Source organism: Tamandua tetradactyla, chromosome 1 (assembly GCF_023851605.1).
Source record: "Tamandua tetradactyla isolate mTamTet1 chromosome 1, mTamTet1.pri, whole genome shotgun sequence".
In the NCBI taxonomy this organism is placed as follows: domain Eukaryota; kingdom Metazoa; phylum Chordata; class Mammalia; order Pilosa; family Myrmecophagidae; genus Tamandua; species Tamandua tetradactyla.
The window spans coordinates 92,865,157-92,877,772 of NC_135327.1; the positions used below are offsets into that span (position 1 = coordinate 92,865,157).

Below are 12,616 nucleotides of genomic sequence, written 5' to 3' on the forward strand. Positions count from 1 at the left end.
TAATCCTACAGAGAATATGACAGGATCAATGCTTCTACAAAGATTAATTTCTGCTAGAATTTCTGTGCACTATCTGCCTGTCATCAAATTTAAACTTCAGATTTCAGCAATGTGACCCCATCATGTAGAAAAAAAAATTTTTCCATTAAACTACAGCTTTATATTTTCATATCATATCTGAACAGGTAGTTTTCTAATTATCCTCCTGCCAACAATCTCATCCCTATGTACTACAGAATTAAAACTAGCATGCAAGACTCCTGGACTTCTAATTTAGGATTAAACTACGGATTTTTAAAAATAAAATAGAAGAATTTCAGATGTTAAAATGTTAGATAAAATGGCACCTACTATATGTTTACCTCTTAAATTGAAGGTAATATTTCTTAGTAATAATAGCTACTATTTACTTAGCACTCACTTCTAGTGAAGAACTGTGCACGATTTCTCACTTGGTTCTCACAATAATGCTATGGAGATAGGTACTATTTCTAGACCCACTGCTTCAAGTGAGAAAACCAAAACTAATATTACACAGCTAGTAACTGACAGAATTAATAGAACAGGTACCTGAACTCAGCAACCTGAATTCCCAACTTGTATTCTTTAATTGTTTTACATTACAACGTTTAAAAAATTCACATTAGTGCCACTCTTGGGCAGCTAAGTGTTAACAGAAGAGCAGTGAATTTAGTGCCATACATTATAAGAGGCTTGCCATTTTTGTATTATAACATGAGTCTTTTAAGTTTTTAGACTGTGGCAAAATTTCTTATTAATCATTTCCTATCCATTATCTTTATAAGGTAAAGATATGCTAAATTTCAAGTGGAACCAATCAAAATGTTTTGGGGGTTACTTTGAACACTTTTCTCTTTTTGTTTAGTATTTAGTTTACGGTGACTCTAGGAATGGATTTATTTTTACTTATACTATTCAGAACCGATATGCTCCTTTAATCTGAGAATTCCTGTCTTTAAGCAATTTCAGAAAGTCCCCAACCATTTCCCTTCAAATATTACCTCTGCCTACTCCTATCTCTTTTGCTGTGATTATCAATATATATGATGGATGTTCTCATTCCAGGCTCCAAGTCATATACCTCTCCTTCATATTTTCTATCACTTTCTTTCCATATTTGGTGTAATTTCCCCAGATCTGCAGAATTCTCCCTACAGTTCTATATAATCTGCTGCTTAACTTATTCACTGAGATTTTAATTTCAATGACTAATGGTTACGAGTTCGTCTGAACCTTTTTCAATTCTGCCTGTTCTTTATTTAGAGTGTCTTATTTATTTCTATGGCTCCTATTTATCCTTTCATAATTTTTACTTATTTTTTTATTTTTTATTTTTTTGCATGGGCAGGCACCAGGAATCAAGCCTGGGTTTCCGGCATGACTGGCGAGAACTCTGCCTGCCAAGCCACTGTGGCACGCCCAGTGCCTGCCCATGCAAAAAAAATTGTGGATTCTCTGCCTGATGTGCTCAAATGACCAATTCTATAATTTTTAATGATTTGAAAAGTAATTTTTACAGTTCTTGGGATGGTAATTCTAATTACTTCTACTGACTCTTGCTCCTTGTACATTTGTAATTTTTGATCATGATAGACACTATATTTTTCTATAGGAATCTCAGGTGACTTTTAAAACAGTTCTGTTTTGGTTATGACAAGCTGAACGAGGATATCACCTGCTTTGAAATTTCTATAACAAAGTATAAAAGACTTCACACCTTCTACTGCCTTTAATTTCACTGCATGGCACTTCAGTCAATCTGTAGTATAAAAAAATAACTTTTCATTTCAATGATGCCCATAGATAGTCTTTATGAAGTCACTTAAAATTACCATTAGGGATCTACATTTAAGTTAAAACTCAACCACAGACACAACTGCTCTGGAAGGCAGTTTGGCAGTTTCTGAGGAATTAATTAATAATTGCTGTTATCTAGCAATTCCATTATTAGGCATATATTCAGAAGAACTGAAGGCAAGGATACAAATGAACATTTGCACACCAATGCTTACAGCAGCATTATTTACAACTTCCAAGAGATGGAAACAGCCCAAATGTTCATCAACGAATGAGTGGCTACACAAGCTGTGGTATATATACATACAATGGGATGTTATGCAGCTGTGAGACAAAATAAAGACATAAAGCATGTAACAATGTGGTTGAATCTTGAGGACATAATGTTGAGTGAGCCAGAAACAAAAGGACAAATATTATATAGTCTCACTAATATGAACTAACATTAATGAGTGAACTTTGAGAACTAAGGTTAAGAACATGAGATAGAAAGAGGTTAGAGATTGGACATTTGGTGCTGAAGGAGCACAGAATGTGCAACAGGACTGACTGTAAAAATTCAGAAATGGATAGCACAATACTTTTTGATGGTAGCACAATAATATAAGTACGAATGAAGCTGAATAAGAGTATGGTTGAGTGAAAAGGGCTGGGAGCACGTATGAAACGAGAAGGAAATATAAAGGATAAAGACTGAAATGGTAAAAGTTAGGACTGCCTAGAGCAGACAATGGTGCTGATTAAATGTACAAATAAATGTTTTGCATGAGGGAGAATAAATGAATATCAACATTGCAAGGTGTTGAAAATGGAAAGTATACAGGGAATAACCACAATCAATGCAAGCTAGGGTCTATAGTCAACAGTAACACTAATATGCTTCCACTAAATGTAACAAAGACTATATGCCAAAACTAAATGTCAATAGGCAGGGGCATGGGGGAGGGGTATGGATTCTTTGTGGAAGAAAAGGAAACTTTTGCATATAGATTCTATTTACTTAGGCTGGATTGCAGAATACGCAAATAAAACTGTTTAAAAATGAAGAGACAAGCGCTAGCAAAAATGCAGAAAAAGAGATGTACCTATTCACTGTCCTTAGGAAAACTGAGAGGTGCAGCCTCTTGGAGGGCAGTATGGTGGTTTCACAAGAGGCTAGGGATGGGGTTGCCATATGTTCCTGCAACCCTGTTGCTCAGTATATACCTGGAGCAACCGAGAGTGGGGATACGAATGGACATGGGCACACTGGTGTTTATGGCAGCAGTGTTTGTGATTCACAATGGACAGAGGTGGCCTAAGGGTACAACAACTGAAGAATGGAAGGGAGAACTATGGTGTGTACAAACAACAGACTACTAAATGGCCACAAAAAGGAATGAAAATATGAGGTATGCAACTAGGTAAATGAAACTTAAGGACTGTATGCTGAATGAAATGTCAGAAACAAAAAGACAAATATTATCATGCCTCAATTATATGGACTAATTATAATCTAAAATCTCAGTGAACTGAAGTCAAGAGCATGGGTTATCAAGTTGGGGCCTACTGAAAAGGGTCCTAGATTATAAGTTCTTATAGCAGTCACATACATTCAGGAGTTGTAACTGTTGTTTCTAAATTCTGAGATACTGAGCTGTTTGTATATAACCTGGTCATTTCCAGAGACTTTAAGTATTTATGTGACAACTGAGACTCCGAGTTAGAGCTCTGAAGCTATGAAAGTCACCACTACCCCATACAGGAACTGTTTAAAAAGTTGAAAAAGGGATCGGAATTCAACCAGAGATATGAATGAAGCTGATCTGGATAGGACTAAAGTAGATCAGAATACAGGATAAAGGATGATATTGTCCATATTTTAAAACTCCAATTTCTGCGTGAAACCAAAGGGAGAGATGTTTATTTGGTGCACATTTTATATACTGGGTAGCATATTATCTAATTTAACTTGTATGGTCAGGTTATTTGAACACCATAATTACATGGAATATTGAACAGGGTGTGCAACCTTCTTGATTTGTACAGATTAGTGTGATGCCCTGATACATTCCAGAGCATTTTACGCAGAAACTAAAAAAGTATTTGCAAAGTCTCCTTGGGGGACTGGGGAGAAAGGAGGAAATATTCAAAATCCCCATCTGGGAAATTCCTGATATTCTCACAAGCAGTGGAGACAACCAATTCAATAGGCTGAACCCTCAATTTAGGGTTCACCCCTATGAAACTTCTTCCTGCAAAGAAGCTAAGTCTACTTATAATTATGCCTAACAGTCACCACAAGAGAACCTCTTTCGTTGCTCAGATGTGGCCTCTCTGTCTATGCCAGAGCAGCAAGTGAACTCACTGCCTTCCCCCTCTACATGGGAAATGACTCTCAGAGGTAAAAATCTCCCTGGCAATGTGGGATACGACTCCCAGGATAAACTGGGACCCAGCATCATGGGACTGAGAAAGCCTTCTTGACCAAAAGAGGGGAGAGAGAAATGAGACAAAATAAAGTCTCAGGGGTTGAGAGATTTTCAAGAGTAGAGAGATTATCCTTTATGCATTATATAGATATCCCTTTTTAGTTTATGGTGTTACTAAAGGAAAGTACCTGAAATTGTTGAACATATGCCAGTAGCCTTAATTCTTGAAGGTGACTGTATAACTATATAGATTTTACAATGTGACCATGTGATTATGAAAACCTTGTGTCTGATGCTCTTTTTATCCAGGATATGGACAGATGAGTAAAAAATAAGGACAAGGCAGGCCACGGTTGTGCCGGAGACACGTGTTCTATTCAGTGCCTGCTGATGAAAAAAAAAAAAAAGGATAAAAAATAAGTAAATAATGGGGGGGATAAGGAGTAAAAAAAAAAAATTGAGGTAGATTAAAATATTAATGATTAATGAAAAGGAAGGGTAAGGGGTATGGGATGAAAAACAAATTCAAATGCAGAAACCAACAATGCAAATAAATGAACAGAAACATCAAAGCAATTAACCGAAACCCTTCACAGAAGGCAAAGTTCACAAATGCTTAGGCAATGATAAAACACCTTCTTATTGATATGTTTAGTTGGCAAGTTTATTTTTTTTAAACCTAAATAATAAGATACATGCCAATTTCCAAATACATCCTGAATTTAGAAAGATTAAAGTGTGGGGAGAAAAATCTTGAAAACAAGAAAAATGTAGTATATAAGGCAGTAAAGCTTAAAACTTAAAAATGAGAACTACAACCATCTGGCAAGCAAGAAAATATCTATTAGGGGATAAAGTTTCTTCTTCCCTGCAAATACACAACTTGAAAGCCAGATCATTAAAGGCTGTATGTGCACTTTGGGATCAAGGCTCTCACTGCCTGACACGATGGTATCTACAACATCTGGGTGAATGTGACAAAATACATTCTCCTATGGAAGTTGGGATCTTTTTCCCTCATTTTCACTGCAGGACAAGTTTCCTTCTGATTGATTCAACCTTTCGTCAAATATGTTGACTCTGAATAATATTCATACCCTGCTCTAGCCACAGTCTTCTTTCAAATGATTTTCAATAGCTCTGCTTTAATCCACTACATGAATTTACAGTTTAACTCTGAAAAGAGAACTGTACTTCAAATTGCATCTCCTTTAAGTGTACATACACACACAGTACTAATTACAAATAAAACAAAGATTGGTTAGATGTAAATCTGACTGCCCTCAATCACAGACATTAAATAAAAACTGAACTTTATATGAGGCAGAACATACTCTGAACCACTATACTTTAAAAACTGATACAATCGGGCAGTGCAACGGTGGCTCAGGGGCAGGATTCTCGACTGCCATGCCAGAGTCTCGGATTCAATTCCCAGAGCCTGCCCATGCCAAAAAAAAAAAAAAACCAATAACAAAACTGATTCAATCAAGATTAAGAACTTGATAACAATATTTCTTTGTTTATTTGTTTGTTCTGAAGCATTTTAAAAGGTGAAGAAGTGGGAAATGAAGAGAGATTCTAAACTCATAAAATTTATAACTGGTTCATAGGCTATACCAATTAGTAGGCCCATAAAGTAAACAATGAAGTACATGCAAGAGGGGAAGAATATATGAAATATGCAATCTCAGACTTAAGAGCAAACCAGATAAGTGAACACTCACTGTGACATTCTCAATTTTTTTCCATCCTACCAAAATACCATCTGCAAGAGACAACTCCACCTACATCACTCACAATCCTCCTCTGATGTCAGGGATGACTCCAAATCATCCAAGGATGACCCACCCACCCTTTACTACACCCTTGGAAGGATGTAGCTGCCATTAACAGAGATGGGAGAAAACTGAGAAGAGAAGATTTTAAGTGGAAGATTAGAGGTCAGTTTTGAACATGTTAAGTCTGAGATGCTTATACATCCAAGGGGAGAGGTGAAGTCTGGAAGAGTTCCGGGCTAGAGATAATACATTCTTGAACCTCTAAGAGACTAGTAAGGGATTGAATGTGGACAGAGAAAATAAATGGTCTTAGCTTTGAGCCCTGGTGTCCTCTGACTTCAAAGGTAAGGGAGAAGAGAAGGAGATGTAAGAACAGCCAGTGAGGTAGGAGAGAACCAATAAAGCCAGGTGAACAAAATATGTCAAAGAGGAAATGTCTAGAATAAGTAAGACTATAGAGACAAAGACTAGATTAGTGGTTGCCAGGGGCTGGGAAGAGAGAGAATGGGGAGTGACGACTAATGAGTACGGGCTTTCTTTTTAGCTTGATGAAAATGTTCCAAAATTAGGTAGTGGTGATAACTGTACAACACTGAAAATTTACTAAAAATCACTGAATCGTACAGTCTAAGAACTGTACACTCTCAAAGGGGGAATTTTATAGTACTTAAATACTATGTGTATGTATATATAAATGTATTTTATATGTGTATAAAGTATCCTCCTCCTCTCCCATGATTGCCATGAGCCTCCATCCTGGGCCTCTGCTGAGTCCTGAGAGGTTCCACCTAGTCAGCCACTTTTCTTTTTGAGGCATCAGTACCTGGGCTCAGGAAAGCTATTAAAACTAATTCAGATATATTCCAAATGATGAAGAGAAGGAAGAAGAGGATGGAGAGGAGGAAGAAGAAGGAAGTTGTTGTAGGCTAGTCTGGAAACCAAACCAAACATTTTAGAATATCATCTCTGATGGAACAAATTTGAAATTCCAGCTCAACAACTTACATACAAATTTCTGGAACCCATCTCATTCTGGAGTTTACCTATAAATATATCCACCTGAAATACAAGCTGAACTATTCTCCCTGCTAACTGTGAATGTTTATTATAGATAAATTAACATACACTTAAATAAATAAAAAAATTTTCAGATCTAGTTACTGTAAGAAAGGCTGCAAAATATCTAAGTTCAATAAGTAAAATAATGAAAAAAGTTCTCGTTTGCTCAAAAAAGTCCCGTCTGACACAATTTACAGGCCCAATTTTTCTGTAGCATATCCCTCCATGGAATCAACTTTTAAGAAGCAAATATGAAATGGACAGTCCAGGTGTCTAAAAGATTCAGTTTCAGAGATTGTCTGACTTACCTTGTTCAAAACTTTAAAATAATCCTAGATGACTTGCTCAGGTGTTAAAGAGTCCAATTTTCATATGGATTCATCACTTGTGACTGAAGATATTATGGGTACTCTTCCTTCAAAATAGGGCAGTTATAGACTTCTACTAGCCAGTGATAGGGTAGCCCCTTAACAATCTGCCACCTCTCTTTCAAGTTCCAAGTTAGTTCATCAAAGCTCCTTTTTTCTTCTTTTACCATATTTGACCACTGTCCAAGGATTTATTTATTTTTTTTGTTTTTTTTTACATGGGCAGGCACCAGGAACTGAACCCGGGTCTCCAGCATGGAAAACAAGAATTATGCCTGCTGAGCCACCATGGCCTGGCCTAGCAGTTTTAATACTTCATAAACTATATATACTATATTATATAAAGTATATATAATTTTTATGAAATTATTTTTGCTCCTTGTTAACTGTGAATGCTTACAAACAATTAAATTAACATACTTAAATTTAAAAATTTCATACCTAGCTACTTTTTGCATGAACTTAACTAATTTATGAACTGGAATACTGTCAAATATTTAAAGCCTGAATCATTAATTAAAATCATCCCCAAGGGCAGTGCAATGGTGGCTCAGTGGCAGAATTCTCACCTGCCATACCAGAGACCCGGGTTCAACTCCCGGAGCCTGCCCATGCCAAAACAAGCATCCCAATCAGAAGATAATATATTGGTTTCTTTAAGATACCAACAAATGCTCTAGTATAAAAGTTAAATGACTTGAACACAAATAAAGAAAGAAATAAAAGGTGTCAAATATAGTAACACAAAGTCTGCATTCTTATTATATTACACAAAAAAATAAATGCACAGAATACTAAAATAGTGCACGAACACATTATGTGGCCAAAGGCAATATATTTGAATTTTTAAAATTCAAGACCAGAGGCTTAAGATTTAAAGATACATATCTTTAAATAAATTATATATATATTATTTATTTATTTGCTGTGTGGCAGGGGGTCACATTTCATTCCTTTTCCATGTGAGTATCCTGTTATTTCAGCTCCATTTGTTGAATTTCTGTTTTTTATTTTTTTCTTTCTTTGCTTCTTTGTTTGTTTTTGGGAAGTTCATGGACCAGGAGTCGAACCAGGGTCTCCCACCTGGCAGGTGAGAATTCTACCACTGAACTACCCTTGCACTCCCTAAAGATATTTATTTTAAAGACTTTTTTATTAAATATAACTATTTATGGAGGTTAATGATTAAAAAATGGAGCAAATATGAAAGAAAAGCCCAAACACTTTTACCTTCAAAGTCTGAGCCTGAATGAGAACACTTTTTATTTCTTGAGGAACTGAATTTCAACTAGATGCAAAGTTGCCAATTCAATTTTTTTTCCCCTTTTTGTTTTTTCTTTTTTTGCATGGGCAGGCACCAGGAATCAAACCAGGGTCTCTGGCATTGAGCCACTGCGGCCTGCCCCCAATTCAATTTTATAATGCAAACAAAAGTGTGAATATAATCAACAAGTACATTTACTATTCAAAGTAATCACTAAAAGCCACTGTGAAAGATCCACTGGCAAATGAATGAAAAGACTACTTTACTGCTAACAACTGTAATAGTGAAGCACTACCTTATTTAAAAGACAAGGAGAGAAAAGACACTCTGAAATCAGTTTGCAGAAAAGTTACCAATAGTAACATGCTCATTTCAATGTTAAATTATACCTCTTCCAACATTCTGGGAAACTGAGAAGAAGTCTCAGATTAAGTTAAAGTGCTACATTTACGGAGTTTTTCACATATTATTTTTAGTTAACCAATAAAACTTAGCTCAGAAAAATCCATGACTATCAGTGAATTGTACATTTCACCTCTGTTATTGCTATATCCCTAGTTCCTAACACAATACCTAGTACATAAGAGGTGCTTAAAAGATACTTGTTGAATAATTTTTCAGTTGGCTTTTATTGTTTTGTTACTCTTTCTACTCATTCTATTTCAAACCAAATTTAATAGCTTTCATTTTCCTTTATTTTATTCTGTTTAGTCAGTTCAGAACTACTTGTAGTGCTTTTTTCCCCCAATCTATTCCAAAGTATCCTGAGACTGCACTGAAAATCTCACCTAGGCTCTTGACTGTCCAGAGATTTTGATAAGGAAAGAATGCCACAACCAGGATTATCAGACCTGATTAAAGTATCAGCTAACTCCAGGGCTCATTAATTGATTTTTATTTGTCTGTGGGAAGGAAGATAAGACAAATATGCATTGCAGGGAGGGATTTTGGTTTCTCTTCATGCCTTCCCTTTTGCCTTTATCCCTTTATTTACTATATTTATTAGATAAACTTTTCCACACTCTTAAATATGTATCTTTCATTTACTATATACTCTCAAACAAAAAGAATACAAAAGTTGCAACTTCAACCATGCATGCTAACTTTTAAATATGGCCACTATAAACATAATTTTTTACTTAGACCTGACCCCAAGGAGATTTTATTTTAATGCAGCCATTCTCAAACTGTGGTTCCAAAAATTTGTGGCACAGAGGAAGGATGGATGGAGAGTCTTTGAGAACCCTCTTACTATATCAAAATAAAAACTATTTTCATAATAATACCAAAACACTATTTGCCTTTTTCATTCTCATTCTCTCCAGTATGTAAGCAGTTTTCCAGAGGACACATGATGTATCGTATCACAAGAGAATGAATGCAGAAGCAGATGTGAAAATCTTTGTTATTGATTAAGCCAGATAATACAGAGTTTACAAAAATGTAAAACAGTATCATTCATCTCACTACAATTTTTTGGTCTTAGAAAATACAGGGTTTTTTTTCCCCCCCATTTAAAATTTTGTCAATGTATAATAAATAGATTTATTATTATGTTTAAATAAATCTTTTAAAATTTTTCTCAATTTTAATTTCTAATATTGTAAATATCAGAAAGTATAAACCACATAAACAAAAGTTCTTTTCGAAGTCCTGAATAATTTATAAGAGTATAAAAGGGTCCTGAGATCAAAAAGTTTGAGAACCAATGCTTTAATAAACTAGTAAAGACACAGAAAACAAGGTCCTTGTCGGTCTTTTAAATAATACTTGAAAAATGAAATTCATAAAACGTAGGGTAACTACGTTTAAAAATATTATTTTAAGGCACTGGACTTACCATTATAGGTTATTCTTGGCTTTGTTAAACACATGACAAGATGCAAGTCCATTTCATCTGAGGATACAAATTTTGAGCATACAGGGCACTTAAATCCTAAAAGGTAAAAGAAACCCAAGTTACTTAAATATTCTGAAGCATAGATATTTTAAAAGCATGCAAGACTAAAAGCATTTCAAATTCCAATATTATATTTACACAGTTACAGTAATGCCCTTTTGCACACTAATTATGTGCAACTTTAGTTGGGATTAGAATTTGTCACTATAATATCTCTCTTAAATCAGGTTTTGAGAACCATCCCATCTTCAAATAAAACAAGTTCAAATGCGGAAGGTGTGGTCCACTATAAAACTTCTATATCTAGTCCTACTGTACTGTGCCAAATAACCGCTCTTCTCCCTAATTTTTTTATATTGACTGATACATATAATCTCATGATATAATAACTCTGGATTCTGACTACCCTTGTTGCTATTTTGTCTTTCCCAGCTTGGTATACTACATTTTGAATCAGATAGCTATAACTTTAAAAATTATTCTACTCTACCAACATTATGAAAATTTATCTATTGAGGAAAATGAGGTCTTTCAGAACAGTAAATACAGGTGCAGAATCTAAGACTCCTAACTTCTAGTTCAATGGTCTTTCTGTCACATCATGCTACTAAAAACATTGCAAAACTAAAATAGCATGTTGGGTTTTTGCAGTCAACGCTGACCCTTACCTATTAGCTAAATTCCTACAACATTCAATCTGCACTAGTATTGCCTAACATATGCCATTAAAAATGAACTGGACTCTTTCTCCGCCAGCGCTCCCACCGCCATATAGCCCTCCTCTTCCCCCTTCTCCGCCAGCGCTCCCACCGCCATCTAGCCCTCCTTTTCCTCTTTCTCCGCCAGCAGCGCTCCCGCCGCCATCCAGCCTTCCTCTTTCTCTGCCGGCGCTCCCACCGCCATCTAGCCCTCCTCTTCCTCTTTCTCCGCCGGCGGCGCTCTCGCCGCCATCCTGCCCTTCTCTTTCCCCTTCTGCTCTGGCGGCGCTCCATCCGCCATCTTTTCGTTCCCTTTCTCCTCCTACTCCAGCGGCTCTCCAATCACCACCGTGCCGTCTTCCGCCTTTACCAGCTCCTCCGCCACCGTCCTCGACAGCCTTGCCACCCTCACCTTTCCTCCTCCAGAACAGCTACTAGGGGAGTAGAAACGATACAGAACAGCTTCCAGAGCCACGACAGAGATCAAAAAGACAGCGTACCCCATCCTGGAACAGCTTACTGTCTGGGAGAATGAGCTCCGGTGACATCGCCGAGGGGCGCGGGCTTTCCCGGGCGGGGCGGCAAATGGCCGGAGTCCCTCCCTTCCTCCTTCCCGGGCCAGCTGACAGAATTGGTCAGGCGGTGGTCCCCTCAAGCCGTGACGGCTAGCGCCCGCACCACACAAGGCCCCCCGGACCAACTGAGAGAATTGGATCGGAAATCCCCAGGCCGCGGAGAACGCTGACCCTGACCGGGAGGGTCCCTTACAAACACGTGACTCCCCGGTCCGGCTGGGAACGGTGCACTCTCCTGGGCTGCGGCGGCTGGTGTCCTCCCGCCACGCCTGGAGCCCCGGACCGACTAGGAAATTCGGATGGGCACTCTCCCGGGCTACAGCGGCTGGCGACCTTCCCCGCGTACGGACCCCCGGGCCGGCTGGCACTCTTCCAAGCTGCTTCGGCTGGCGAAACTCCCCCATGGCGAGAGTTTTCCAAAGTTAAAGGACCCACAGCACCTTTTACTGGTGGGACCCGCAGACAAACGAATGCCACGAGCGCCACCTAGTCATTCAAAAGCTCCCTAAAAAGAAAAGTCCAGGACCAGACAGCTTCACATGTGAATTCTATCAAACATTCCAGAAAGAATTAGTACCAACTCTCCTCAAACTCTTCAAAATAATCGAAGTGGAGGGAAAACTACCTAATTCATTCTATGAAGCCAACATCACCCTCATACCAAAACCAGGCAAAGATATTACAAAAAGAAAACTACAGACCAATCTCTCTAATGAATATAGATGCAAAAATCCTCAATAAA

At 37.5% G+C, this 12,616-nt stretch overlaps 1 protein-coding gene across 1 annotated transcript in view; it reads right to left on the bottom strand.

The window, feature by feature from the left end:
* ZNRF2 (zinc and ring finger 2) overlaps nucleotides 1-12,616 on the bottom strand; it is a 125,252-nt gene that overhangs the window by 33,550 nt on the left and 79,086 nt on the right. Inside the window, exon 2 of the mRNA XM_077120714.1 lies at nucleotides 10,542-10,637. Coding sequence (XP_076976829.1) covers nucleotides 10,542-10,637 — 96 coding nt within the window. The remainder of the gene's footprint in view (nucleotides 1-10,541; nucleotides 10,638-12,616) is intronic.